Here is a 14,665-nt window from a genome sequence, read left to right as displayed (position 1 = left end):
TTTGGAGCATTCAGGTGTTTATTAACAGAATATTAAAAAAGGAATGACATCAGCAATGATCTACAAAAAAAACAATAATCACCAAGGTATTTATAAGTACCGTAATGCAATTAAGACAGATATCTATCTATCTATCTATATAGTGGAAGGGTGCAGAATTGGGGCGTGGCCTGCGGGGGAGAGGGGGGGCGCGGCCCCCGCCCAGCGACAACGGCTCAAGGCAGCAATGCCCCCCCACCCAGGCAGAGCCGGGCCCTCTGAGCGGGACCCCCAAGCCCACAGCCCAGCCGTAACCGTTCGGAGACGCCCAGCCCAGGCCACGGGGTAACCCCCCCCCCCCCCCCCCCCCCCATTAGACCCCCAAGGCCACGATGGGGGTCACCACGATGACCCCCACCACCCCCACTCCCCGGGGAACAGAGAGAATGCAGTTCTGCCGAATTATGTTTAGTGGAGGCAGACATTATCTCATTAATATGATCTGACAGAAGATTCCTAAATTGATTAATACATAGATTGGACTTTTGTTTCCAGTTCATTAGAATGGTTTTCTTTGCAATACATAAGGCAGTGAGAACCAAGTGAGCCAGGTTAGATTCCATGTGGATGTCTCCCAAGTGACCTAGGAATGGAAAGATATTCTGCGTACAATTGTGCCCATCTAGCACTGTTGCAGTGTCATGGCTGCATTAGCTATCTTTTCTTTCCACTTGCGTCACATCATTCTCACTGCCTTGTGGTGTTTCATATCATATCAAAAATATGTGTCTTATTGTATTGCACCACCTTGTCACGATGTCACGAAAAGAAGACTGAAAATATTCAGTCGGGACTCCCGGACCTCCTGACACCACAAACTGTGTGACCAAAAGGTTGTGTGTCTGTCTGGTGATCATAAACCCTAGTGCACTACAGAACGCTGTTTCTCTTCACCCTGCTCACACTTCCACTACAACTCCTACCTCAAACACTTATATCTCCACAGCTTAGGGACCGTCAGTGCTGGTTTGTAGCATGGTGTTGGACAAAATCACCTCGTCTTGAACATTTACATGGAAAATGAGAGGATTGGTAGTAAACAGAACACCATTTCTACTGACAACACTGAGGCTGTGTACAAGAATAATAAGATGACAGACATTCATCTTGAAGTTCACACAGCAGCGGTGCAGCAAAGCTGGCTGTTTCTGTCGTACCTTTGTCCCCCCATAAACAACCAGCAAAACACAAACACAAGTAACATGCTTTGAAACAGTCCCACCCCCATGTAGAATTGCATTAGCTACCTCTAGCTGTGTAGCCACAATTTGATTGGCTGAACATTGTTATTAAGTGTGAATATTCTCCAACTTTTGCCAAAGAAATGCTGCCACTACTACACACAGGAGCCACAACTCAGTTTGACAAAGCTTGATGTCACCCCATTCACAATCAATGGACAGAGATGTTGAGGGTTCGTCTAGCGCAGAGATGTCTGACTCCAGTCCTCGAGGGCCGGTGTCCCTGCAGGTTTTAGATGTTCCCCTGCTTCATTGCACCATGATACAAGTGACTGTGTCATGAACAGAACTATCCAGACTTTGATGACAAGCTGGTGACAATGATTAATTAGAATCAGGTGTGTTAAAGCAGTGAAACATCTAAAACATGCAGGACACCAGCCCTTCTGGGATTCAGTTTGACACCTGTGGTCTAGCGCATACTTGCGAGCGAGAGGTTAGGTCCTGAAGTGCAACAAGACATTCCATATCTTCTTTAAGCCTGTGGTCAAGGCGGTCATTTCCCCTACAGTCATCTGTTGGAGCAGAAACTGTAGATCCAATGTTTGTTGTAGCTTATAAAAGTATAATTGAGTTCAATTCAATTCAAATTGCAACATCAATGCAAAAGACAGCTACTGTATAGTCTAGACTTGGTGGTTGCTTAATTAGCATTTATAAAACTAATTTATATATATATTTTTTTTTTCAAAGAGCCAATTAGACACGAGTCGTATATCCAGGGCTGTAAGATGAATAGATTTTCAATCAAAACTTGGGGTGATAAAACAAACAAAAAACAAGTGTAATTATTTAGGCATCTCAAACATATATAGCGTATTTTGCTACTCCCTGAAGCAACCCGCTGAACATGTGCCGACATCTGTAAGCACATTATAGGCAACGGGACAATGAGTGAGGCACACAGATGCCATTTCAAAGATAAAAAAATATAGATTGAGAAATGAGCTTAAGCTTGACTTTCAAACAGTCTACCCCAAATCAAATTACAATTGCAGTATGTCAGAAATACTGCAGTTAGATATTTTACCCCATATATTTAAAGGGGACCCGTTATGAAAAACAGGTTTTTTCTTGCTTTAACATATATAAAGTGGTCTCCCCTCAGCCTGCCAACTCAGAGAAGGAGGAGAGCAAACAAATTCTGCAGTGTCTGTACAGCCGTCCGGATGAGCCGTCCAGTGTAATGTGGATCTACGAGCCGTTCAGATTCTGCTCCCTTTCGTTACGTTTCGTATCGGTTGGCCTCTGATGCGTGAAACCACGCCCACAACTAACTCTGGCCGGAACACCAACAACTAACTCCACCGGCTGGAGCTTCTGCCATTTTTTCGTAGCGGTGTATCGCGTCATTCAGGCAGCCAATCAGCACAGTGCCTCATTATCATAGCCCCGCCCACTCAGAATCCCGCATAGATAATGAGGTTAGAGAATGGGATGATAAAGACATGGCTCAGAGGCTGAATTTCTAATTTATTTAGCAAAAACAATCAAAAGCTTGTTTTTAAGACATTTAAGGCCTGTTAAAATAGGTATTAGATGCCATAATAGGTCCCCTTTAATATACATTTTACAATTTAATCAAGATCAGGAAACTGGCCCCATAAAAGAGTCATATAATGATAGCTGAGAATCTGGCACTACAGCTCCTACACTACATTTTTCCTCTGCAGTTTCTGCGTCTCAGATATCTTGCCTGACACTTTCACACAGGGCTTGGCCAACGCACGCAGTGTACACCCACACATACTCCTCAACATCACAAAAGTATGCACTTGTACGCCCCTCGCTCTCTCTGTACAGATTCAAACATACACCCACGAAACTACCTTTTCCTCTGTTGTCATCCTGGTTTCCAAACAACTCAAGCGGTAGGTAGAGGCTCTTGACCACAGCTGTTTGAACATGTCTACTTTATCCTTGGGATTAGCTGCAATTAAAGCTTCAATGCAGCCTTTCAGCAATTACAGACAGGCAGCAAATACAGCAGACATGACTCAAGTACGGCAGAAGAATCAGGTAAACAGGGTTCCCGATTTGGTTGAATATTAGATGTGATAAACGGGCTATGGTTCATCACACTGAAAGAGAAAGACAGAGGAGAGAGGGGGAGGACACACTTCCTGTAGACACAATACAATCCTGAACCACTTAATTGTCTGAATCACTAACAAAGAGTAATCCAAAAAAAAAGAAGACTTGTGAAATACTTTAGTAAGACGGTCCCATATTCACAACCGGATGTACAACAAATTGGACATGTGAGTAGCTTCCCAATAATTTGTGATGCATCCAAACCTGGTATTCCATCTAATTCCAGGTTTCCACTGAAACAAGAGAGATTTCTGCAGGTTTCTGTACCCATCTCTGAACTTCTTGTAAAATGTAAATTGGATAAGTAGCTAATTTCAGAGAATCAGAATTCCCTCATAATATACAGTGTCCTCTTGAATATGCATATATGAGGGCAACAGGTATTGAGAGCTTTTATACAATCAAATCGTGCATTTTAAATTAGACATGTTCTTTTCATGACAGTATAATGGCACCAGTGTACCAAGTGTAACTGTTTCTACATGTCATGTGCAAATACAAATGTATTTTATATTTGTTTGCTTAATTAGGGCCCGAGCACTGACAGTGCGAAGGCCCTATTGTATCTGTAGGAATTGTTATTATTTTCCTTCTGACGAAATGATGGCCTTTTTGCCCCCCTAAACGTGCCCCAAAAGTCACCAAATTTTGCACGCAAGCCAGGCCTGGCGAAAAATTTGATATTTAATGGTTTGCATTAATGGCCGTGGCAAAATGGCTCAACAGCGCCCCCTAGAAAACTTTGTGCCTCAAGCCCCACAATACGGTTTGACGTACATGCACGAAAATCGGTACACACCTGTATCATGTCGCAACTTAAAGAAAAGTCTCTTGGCGCCATGGCCGAAACCGAACAGGAAGTCGGCCATTTTGAACATTCTTAATTAATCGCGTAATTTTGGAGCAATATATGCCATTCCTTCGGCAGTTAATACGGCCCGAACCGTAACGTGCACCCAGGTGTGTTATACATCAAAATGTGCGTATCCATCATGCGACGACGCACATTACTTTTCTCAGTCAAAAGCGTTACTTTGGCGACGCTAGACGCCAAAAAGCACACCCCCCCCTTCATCTGGTTGGTCCATATTTGATAGTCCCTATTCTCTGCAATAACTTTTGAATGGTTTGTGATAAAGACTCGTGGGTGGTGTCATCGGACTCAGTTTTGAGTCCTTGAACATAATTGCTGGAAATTAGCCCCGCTGCTTCATCTGATTGGTCGATATCTGATAGTTTCTACTTTCTGCCATAACTTTTGAATGGTTTGATATAGATAGTCGTGGGTGGTGTCACCCGCTAAATGTCCAGGCCTGAAGAATCTACATGCAAGTCATACACGCGCTTCCACTGCAGCACGCCTGAACGTGCACAAGGGTGCGAGGGCCCGTTCATCGCTGCTTGCAGCTTTAATTCGATATTTTATCTGTAAAACAAACTTTAATTTGTAGACAAGAATGTTAACAGCCAAATGTAAAACTGGATCTTATATTTAATGCAAGAGGATTAGGCACTGTGGCAGGGTGGAGGAGCTGCAGCCACTCAGGTTGATTGGGGCACAGGTGGCCCCAATCAACCTCTCCACCCTGCCAGCCTTGATAAGGCATGGCTGCACAGCAGAAAGAGTCTCTCGTCTGCTGTGAAGGGGCTGAAGCACGTGTGAGAGTGTGTCTCGGAAATAAAAGGAGTTCCTGCACTGAAAACCTGTGTCCTCTGTCCTGTCGGTCGGCCCCCGTAGCACTAGCCCCCCTGCTACAGGCACCTACTTCAAATCCAGAGGAACTTTTATCTCATATTTTGCTTGCGACTATCAACTTTGTCACTGAAACTAAACTTTTCATATTATCTTCTCCTGGCCATTGAAAAAACATAATCCAAGCAGATACAGGCAACATTTAAAGTAAAAATCTAAAGTTAAACATTGTTAGGTCTCAATTTAAGCACAACAGATTAACATGATTTCACACTGAAATAACCAGCTGAAACAAAATGATCACGGCCTAAAAAGACTGAGGTAAAAACCACGGCAAACGACGCCTTTAAACCATAAAAAGAAATCAGTCGACATATAGAGTGATAAGCATTAGTTAACGAATTATAGCCACTCCTCAGGTTTGTGTTGCGTTATAAAAACCTTTGTAATTGGACAGCTTGAAAAGTACACTACATATCTTCAACTTTAACAATGATTCACTACTGAACTCAGAATTACTCTGCAGAGGAAATTACACAAATGACAAGCTGAACATGTGTGCAATGGCTTATGTCGAGCAAAGGTTTTGACATCACGATCTTCTGAATGAAAATATGGGCATTTTCTTTCATATATTTCACATGTTTGTTATAAGATACATACTACTCTGTAAGACACCCTGGTTTTCCAATAACATTTCACACTATATGTTAAATTTGATCATTTCATGTTTTATCATTCCGCTGTCATTTGACATGCTGCATTCATATTCTTAGACTTTTATTTTTGGCACTACAAATGTACAGTCACTTTTTTGATCATTACAAAAAGGTATCTAAATTTTAAAGCCAATCATAAACTAGAGTTTATGTACGCAAGTTTGCTATATAACGTCACATATTTCCCTACCCTAAACCATTACGAGACATGCATTGTTTGGGTTTCACAACCTTAGATCTACATATTATGTCCCTTTAGACAAACACATGTTTAGCAAAAATATGCCATGCAGTTAGTAACTATATGGCATATTTTTGTGCTTGCTTGAATGTTTTCAAACATAGTAGTAAAACAAAAATCTGATTGGGATTGAAATTGTAATCAACATCACAATCCGGCCTACCTGATGCTTTTATCCAACACCTTGGTGCGAAACACTTCCTCCTGATCCAGACTTATGGTGCAAAATGTACAGAGATCCCTTTGTCGATTTGGACCCGAGACCGGACCCAGGTTCTTAGCTTCACCTGTGACACCAAAAGGAAACCATCACGGTCAGAATAATATCAGTTAGGGCAAATGAAATCTTACTTAAAAAAGCAGTTTTTGGGGGTGCTCTCTATATAGTCGTCATCAATACCACTGACAATAACAAGGACGTTTGTTAAAGCAGCACAAAGGAAGCTTTGCAATTTTTAGCATTTTGGATTCCCATATGGTGTACATACTTTTCCAACACTGTCTAATATTTATTTTTGTTTGATCTCTTGCCCGGGCCATTCTCTCATTTTCTCCTCTGTAATCACCTTCTTGTGTCAGTCAGTCAACTCTGGCAAGATGTCCATTGTAGTTTGGTGAGTTTCATCGATGGTAACACATGACAGTGTCATAAACCAATGTGCACTTGTCCCACCGAGATGGGATTCCTAAGTTACTTTGCCTGGTTTTTGCTGACAGCGGTGACAAAAGACACTTCCAGATAGACAACGCTTCCAGGAAGTAAACCAGTATTCCTTCAAACGAAACTGAAACTGATGTTTTAATGTGAAGAAAAGTCATTTGTGCTACTTTAATCACTACAACATTCTTCAATCGTGTCCCCCTAAGGATGTTTTAAATGGCCAAAACCAAACATTGATTTGACTTGAAGTTTTGAAAACAGAAAGTAAATATTTGACTTTTAATTCTTAAAAACAACAAAATTTCCACCCTTTTATTTCATAACTCACTGCAGCAAAACAAAGCCAGTACAAAAGTCAGATAGCTCTGAAAATCAGACTTAATTCCACATTTCAATCACAATTTGACAAAAGGAAAAATGGGGACCTTAAGTTAAAATGAGCATTGTAGTCAGTGACTCAGACCCAGTACAACCATATCCTGATATTCTAATACTTATGCCAGCAATATCAAGAACACTTTTAAAGATTTCCTTTGATGTTTGACATCCTCATGCTCATTTGGGGACAGTGCCAGTTGTCAGGGCAAACTGCAGAGCGGATGTAGCTGAAGTAGACTTGAGACTCTTATGTGGTTAAAAACATGAAACATTGACTTCCTCAGCATAACCAATTGTGACAGAACAGCGCTGATTCACAAATGACAAACACCCTTATAATACACACACCACATCCAATGCATCTCAGGCAGACCCATATTACTTACAATGGGGTTTGGGTGTAAAGCATACACTTAACATGCAACAAATCACTGTCATATAAGCTGAAGCCAAGTTGTCAGAGCACCTAACAGTCTCACGAATGCAGCACTATCTGTAGCGTCCCACTGAGTCAGGATTAGACTGCTGGGTGAAAAGAGCAACAACAGCTTTGGATTTGAGTGTTGGATTGGTACCCTAAGCCCAGGTAGAGACCTCATTAAGAAAAGCCACCAGTGAGATCAGCTTTTTAAACAGGCTATTAATAATGGAGTCAGGCTAATCTTAGTACTAGCCAGTAAAAACAGTCACTGGTTATTAGTACACTTGCACCAGGATGACCCAGTGGGTGTAGAGCGCACATATGGACAACCACAAACACATATGGCAAACTTAAGTCAAGAAACCCTGCAATCATCTCTTCTCTTCCATAACATTTATGCTAAACAGACACTTGTAACCCACTAAAATCCATGGCCCGAGGGTGAGGAAGAAAGCCTAAACAATACAAATCTTAGCTGAACACTGTCTGATCATTACTAAGTGAGAACTAAGCAAATAAATCCATACATTAAAGTATGGGGAGCAGCTAAACACTGTTTTAAGAACTCACTGTCACAGAATGCCACATCCACTGATAGGAAAAAGGCCAAATGTGAACAAGGAAGAACTGAGTTTCGCAAGACTGCAATGCGAGTTACATGCCATGATAGTTCCTCAATTTTGTTCTGCTTACTGTTTTCTCATTAATTCATAGTAGTGAAACTGACATTTGCCTTCCTATTATGTGCCTGCCTATGTATACAAGCCTCCCATACTGTTAGCCAACATTCACCTTACAGTAAATTCATATTGTTATTGTAGTTTGATAGCTACTTATGATTGTGTCTATCCCTGCTTTACAAACAAAATGTTTATCAAAAGGTCTAACAAATTGAATGTAACATTATTTAATTCAGGCAACAATTTCTAGCTGCAGCTTACTTTAATTTCTTGAGATGACAAACACCAATGACATGATTATCATCTGAAACCCTTACACTGAGTGAGTTGGTGGAAAAGTGTGTGCGGTCTAATTGATGAGTGTTATCAAATCTTCTGCAAAATATTCATAGCATTAAAAAGGAAACCAGTTCAGCTTGTGTAACTGGAATATCAAAATGTAAGCAGGTAGCAAAACCTCTGAAGAGAGCAGAAAAAGACATCTTTACATAAACAGGGGTCTCGTGGCCTGGCACTGAATCAGCACAGTTCAAGGAGTCTTTCTGGCCACTGGTGTTTTTTACATTAAAGTCTGTGTTTCTGATTTAAATTACTGCTTAAAACAAGTTTATGATGATCCTTTCATGGTTTCACTATTGCTTGTAAAAGTTATTTTCTTGAGCAAGTAAAATGTATAATCCTTTCTCTTTTGCTTAAATCTTCTGTCACATCTAATGGTGAGGAATAAAATTAAAACGTTTCAAGAGTAACAGAGAGAGGAGTGGCAACTTGCCATGAGACTAGAATGTGTTTATATCAGTCAACATTATAAATACAAGAGAAAAAATATTCCGCAATTACAAAAATGACTAATGTAACACCAATTTCTGTGTACCTCGTGTGTGCTGCTAATGACAGACAGCAGATTTTCACATCATGTTTTCTGGATTTCTTAATTATTTACGAATGTGGTAGTAACAAAGTATAAAAACAGGGTTAATAAACACCTTTATAAAAACCAGGGGTGGAAAGTAACAAATTACATTTACTCACGTTACTGTAATTGAATACTTTTTATGAGTAATTTGTAATTTTCTACGTAGTTTTTTAAATATGTAATTTTTACTTTTACTCAAGTACATTTTGACCCAAGTATTTTACTTCGCTACATTTGAACCCCCTCACGTTACTGAGTACAAAATTTATGGTGTAAATCTTGTGGGCATTTTATTTTGGTTTATTGTGAATAGCAGGATCCTGCGGGCATTGGGCACTTTATTTTGTGTTTGAATACTACTAAAAGGATCATGTTATTGAGCTCAGCTGAGCTTTTACAAGTGTGGATGTGTACTTTAATATGCCTCGAAGTTAATTAAAACAACTTGTGCTGGATTTGATTCGTGACTCATCCTTTTTTTGCATTAAATAACTGAAAGTAACTTTTACTCAAATCACATTTTAAATGAAGTACTTTTGTACTTTTACTCGAGTAAATTTTTAGATGAGTACTTTTACTTTTACTTTGAGTAGGATTTAAGCAAAGTAAAGATACTTTTACTCAATTACAATTTTTCAGTACTTTTTCCACCTCTGATAAAAAGAAACCCATCTGTTATTTATGAAAACCGGAGCATTACAAAAAAATATTGGTCAAAATTTTAGTAAGAGAATGTTTTGTCTGCATTTAAATACAATGGAGCAGCAGTTTTCTTGTAGTGAAAGTACCAGACACATTCACGCCTACAGTTTATAAGGGTCACAAAATGCGAAGGGTCACAGAATGTGACGGTACACCTGCACTGACTAACTTTAAAGCTGAATGGTTTAGCTCGGTGACGCTAGCCTTAGTCACCCACACTAATTTACCTCACAGGGCGGCTCGACTCGACAAAATAAAGCCACATTTCTGGTAAGCATAAAACGCTGTGCGTGTGCTGGAGGGACTTCAGTAATAGTCGTTGGTGAATGGGATATTTCACAACAGGCTAACAGCGTGCGCTAGCAGGCTAGGCAGCGGCGGAGCGGGCTGCTCGACTACCCCGGCTCTAACTTCACAATCTCGGCTGTCGGAGGACAAACACACCGCGCCCTCGTCCGGGCTCCGGTCCCCGCTCCCGCAGGGTCCGCGTTTCTTTCAGTACACCCCCCCTCCCTCTCCCTCTCCCTGGTCCCCGGCACGGCGGCTTCTCCAGTCAACACTTACATATTTTACCCCGCAGACTCTGTAAAACCCGAATCCCCGCGTCGTCCTCTTCCGCCATGGTCCGAGCTGACTGTCGTCGCGGCTCAGCGCTGCTTCATCATCACATCCGTTTGTGAGTGAGTGAGTGCGGGCAGCAAGGAGCGGAGCAGAGCCAGCCCCGCCGCTGCGTCACGTTAAGGCTGATTTATGGTTCCGCGTTACACCAACGCAGAGCCTACAGTGCGCGTCGCCGCGTACCCTACGCCGTAGGCTCTGCGTCGATTTACGTGCACGCCAGCATTAATGGACGGTAAAGCCTGAATTAATGCCGCGTTCCATTTGTCCTCGGAAGTGGGGATTTCCCAGTTCCTAGTCGGAATTTTCAACTGGAACGCCCCTCGTAGTGGGATCTCCCACTGGGAAAGTGGGAGAGTCTTCACCACCCCCGAGTTCACATTCCAAGATGGCTGCCCCGGTTGTAAACAGTAGAAGAGAGCTCTGTAAAAATTCGTAGCACTTCATTCTAGTTTTGGTCACACTAAATCAGTCGTATACAAGTATTGTTCGGCATATATATGCTGCTATAGTGTAATTTACATTTTTCATGTGGTATATGCGAACTACAGACTTGTTTAACTACTTTCTAACTGGAACGTTGATAACTCGGCTGTGACGTTATTCCCAGTTCCGAGTTCCGACTTCCGAGGTAAATGGAACGCAGCATATGGTTCCGCGTTAAATCGACGCAGAGTTACGCCGTAGGGTACGGCGTAGGCTCTGCGTTTGTGTAACGCGGAACCGTAAATCAGCCTTATCAGGGAGCAGTTTCCAGCAGCACTGCAGTGTCGAGGGGGAGTGGAGGTTGTCAGTGTGGCGGCTCGTTATTATGCAACAGGGCTTTAGGAGACCACTGACTTTGACTTAGAGCTAGTTTAGTCAGCTTATCTCAGGATACGGGTGATTAGCTGGACTCAGGTCAGCGTTGAAGATTTGATTTGATTTTTTATTTTTGTAAAAAACAACAATTCAAGAGATGAACAACAAAACAAGGAATTTCCTCCTTTAACACTTGATATCTTAATTTACATGTGCAAAAAAGGAGTAGGAAGAAGTGTAAACTTATTTAGTCCTACCCCCATTTACTAATCATTTAACCCGTATTTATAAATACTCACACACTGTACTCACACTGCTAAACAAGAGTATTATTATTATTATTATTATTATTATTATTATTATTATATAGTGTAATTACACTCACACACATACCTATACATACATACATACACACAGTTGAATATTTCTATATATTTGTACACACATGCCCATATATATATTCATATAAATATACTTATTTACACCATACTATCTCTATATTAACTCCATCTGCTCTATATCTATGTATCTACTTACACACATAATCAGACACACACACACACACACACACACACACACACAAAACATATATATATATATATACATACATCATACATACATACATACATACATACATACATACATATACACACACACACACACACACACACACACACACACACACACACACACACACACGCATACATATAATTAGCTGCCCATGTATGTATATATTAGCTGCGGAGTGAAAGATGAAATGTAAATGAGTTAATGAGCACTCACGGCTCTACCAGGAGTCAGTAGCCCACTTGACTTTATCCCACAAACATCAGGGACAAGCACGAAGATATAAAAGAGGACAACATTTTTTTCAGAAGAGATACTTCAAATTACAAATATCCAAAATGTGCCAGGTTGAGTTTTTTGTGTCACTGAATCAGAATCAGAAAGACATTTAAGTGGTTTAACACACACAAGGAATTTGTTGTAGTGATTGGTGCAATACAAAAGAGCAAATCATATTAAAGGAAAAAATGTACAAGTTGGTTCTAAAGTGCCGGAGTAATGAGTCTGTAGGAAAAAAAAATGTACATGAGGTGACCTGGGATGTGTGTATGTGACGCATAATTGTCATTGTATGTTAGACACATTTTTCTCTCCATTAAGGTTTTATATAGAACAGGTGTCTACATATAATTGTAACTCTGTCTTATCTGGCTTACGACCCTCTTTAATGAATAATGAATTGAAAAAAATGCCTAATATGATAAGTTTGTGTGCACAGTTTAGGAATTTTGCTACATTTTCAAGTGTAGATATATTATATATACAGCAGTATCTAACTTTGTAATATCGCATTCCAATATCTCTTGCAAGGCAATGACACTTGTGGATGGATGTAATCCTCTTCCCTGATGGCAGCAGCGTACCTGAAACGTAGTCAGGTATGCAACATATAACCCTTTATTATCTATTATTGGTTTAAAACTGACTGTAGCTCATTCATTTTGCATGTGGTGATTAACTTGAAGATATGTTGGTGTTTTAAATGATATCCTCTCCCAATTTCCTGTTTCATTTTCATGCTCAGGTAGATTAGAACTGCAAAGTGTCATTGACATTCTTTACATCTGAATTTGCTGTAATACAACCATAAAATGCAAATGACATAATTACTAGCTGTGCTTAAGTGGACAACCTTTGTTGAAAGCGTGCTTCTGTGAGCATCAGCTTATCACTATTTGTGAATGAGCTGACAACCACTAATGCTGTTTCATTCAAAATTAGATAAATACTCAAATTATTAAATATTCACTTAAATAAATGAATATGACAATGAAATAATACAAAAAAGTTGAAAACATCTTACATTAATAAATATTGAATAAAATAAATGAATATGACAATGAAATAAATACATGAGGGACTCATGAGGGACAGGAAAGCCGGAAGAAAACAAAAAACCAATAAAAACATTAACAAATAGAAAGAACAAACTAAAAGCATCTCAGACATATTGAGAGAGGCTACCAGCTCCCTTGTTGGAGTGGCAGCACGTCGCAACCTGCACCAGCCTCATCCACCTAGACCAGCCTCACCGAGCCCCAGAATCCCTTTCAATGACCACTGTTATCAACTCCATTCATCCTGACTGCAGGCCAATGCAGCGCCATCGAATCAATTTTATAATTATTAAGTTAATTATTGGATATTATTGTTCAGTGGCATTGGGACAGTGCAAGGCAAGGCAAGTTTATTTATATAGCACAATTCAACACAAGGTAATTCAAAGTGCTTTACATCAACATTAAAAGTGGCATGACATAATTAGACAGTAAATAACAAATAAAATTATGAGAGAAGGTAAAATAATTAAAAGCACAAGTTGCTGAAAACTAAGGGCAGTAGAGTACCGCAGGTACACATCTCATTCACGGTTTTCAGAAAGTATTTAATTTAAGAGTACGCTTAAATAACAAATAAAATGAAATAAAATGATAAGAAAAGAGGTAAAATGATAAAAAGCCCAAGTTGTTAAAAATAAGGTCAGTAGAGTACAGCAGATAAGTATTTAATTTAGGAGTACGCTTGAGTAAACATTAATGTTTTTAGGCCTGATTTAGAAGAGCTGACAGTTGGAGCAGACCTCAGGTCTACAGGAAGTTTGTTCCACCGGTGAGGAGCAGAATAACTGAACGCTGCCTCACCTTGCTTGGTTCTGGTTCTTGGGAACCACAACAAACCAGATCCAGATGAACCTCAGGGGTCTGGGAGCTTCATAGGAACTAACAGATCAAGCATGTATTTTGGTCCAAGACCATTCAGTGCTTTGTAGACCAGCAGTAAGATTTTAAACTCTATCCTTTGACTCACTGGAAGCCAGTGTAGTGATTTCATGACCGGTGTAATGTGGTCCAGTTTCCTGGTGTTTGTAAGGACTCTGGCGGCAGGTTCTGGATCAGCTGCTGTTTCTTGATAGATTTCTTGGGCCTGTAAAGATGCCATTGCAATAATCCAACCTACTGAAAATGAATGCATGAATACATTTTTCCGGCTGCTGCATAAAGACTGACCTTCTGAGAGCGCCCTGGGACAGAGAGACAGCCACAGCAGGACCCGCTGCCGATGGCTGTGAAGAATGATACATGCTTTCCCGTTTGAGTCTCCTAAAGTCTTCAATAATACCCGAAAAACGCCACTAAATTAGCAGTTAATGACCTTTTGCAAACTAAAAAACAAGCAGACAAAAAAGTTGCACGAGGGCTCTGATAATTAACGAATGAATTAATCATCTAAAATGCGGTGTAGTGGTTCTTTAGCCATTCGGAAAGTAACATCAACATCATGGACCTCGTTGTCGCTATATTTAGATAGTTTTCAGACCCTTAAGACAACTTTTTTGTCTTCTTGATTGTTAGTTTGCATGGTTTGTGTTTGGTAATTATTCTTTGTGACAATAC

At 40.3% G+C, this 14,665-nt stretch overlaps 2 protein-coding genes across 2 annotated transcripts in view; one reads left to right on the top strand and one right to left on the bottom strand.

The window, feature by feature from the left end:
* Nucleotides 1–10,467, bottom strand: part of rasa2 (RAS p21 protein activator 2) — a 32,967-nt gene extending 22,500 nt beyond the window's left edge. The window contains exons 1-2 of the mRNA XM_061719186.1: nucleotides 10,350–10,467; nucleotides 6,191–6,314 (exon numbers count right to left, since the gene is read on the bottom strand). Of these exons, the coding sequence (XP_061575170.1) occupies nucleotides 6,191–6,314; nucleotides 10,350–10,407 (182 nt within the window). The 5' untranslated portion in view covers nucleotides 10,408–10,467. The remainder of the gene's footprint in view (nucleotides 1–6,190; nucleotides 6,315–10,349) is intronic.
* trip12 (thyroid hormone receptor interactor 12) overlaps nucleotides 10,008–14,665 on the top strand; it is a 63,673-nt gene continuing 59,015 nt past the window's right edge. The window contains exons 1-2 of the mRNA XM_061719176.1: nucleotides 10,008–10,055; nucleotides 12,582–12,649. The gene's annotated coding sequence lies outside the window, so the exon portion shown is untranslated. The remainder of the gene's footprint in view (nucleotides 10,056–12,581; nucleotides 12,650–14,665) is intronic.

Source organism: Cololabis saira, chromosome 4 (genome assembly GCF_033807715.1).
Source record: "Cololabis saira isolate AMF1-May2022 chromosome 4, fColSai1.1, whole genome shotgun sequence".
Taxonomy (NCBI): Eukaryota; Metazoa; Chordata; class Actinopteri; order Beloniformes; family Belonidae; genus Cololabis; species Cololabis saira.
Note: the sequence above shows the minus strand (reverse complement) of the source record. Positions and strands in the feature narration are given on the sequence as shown.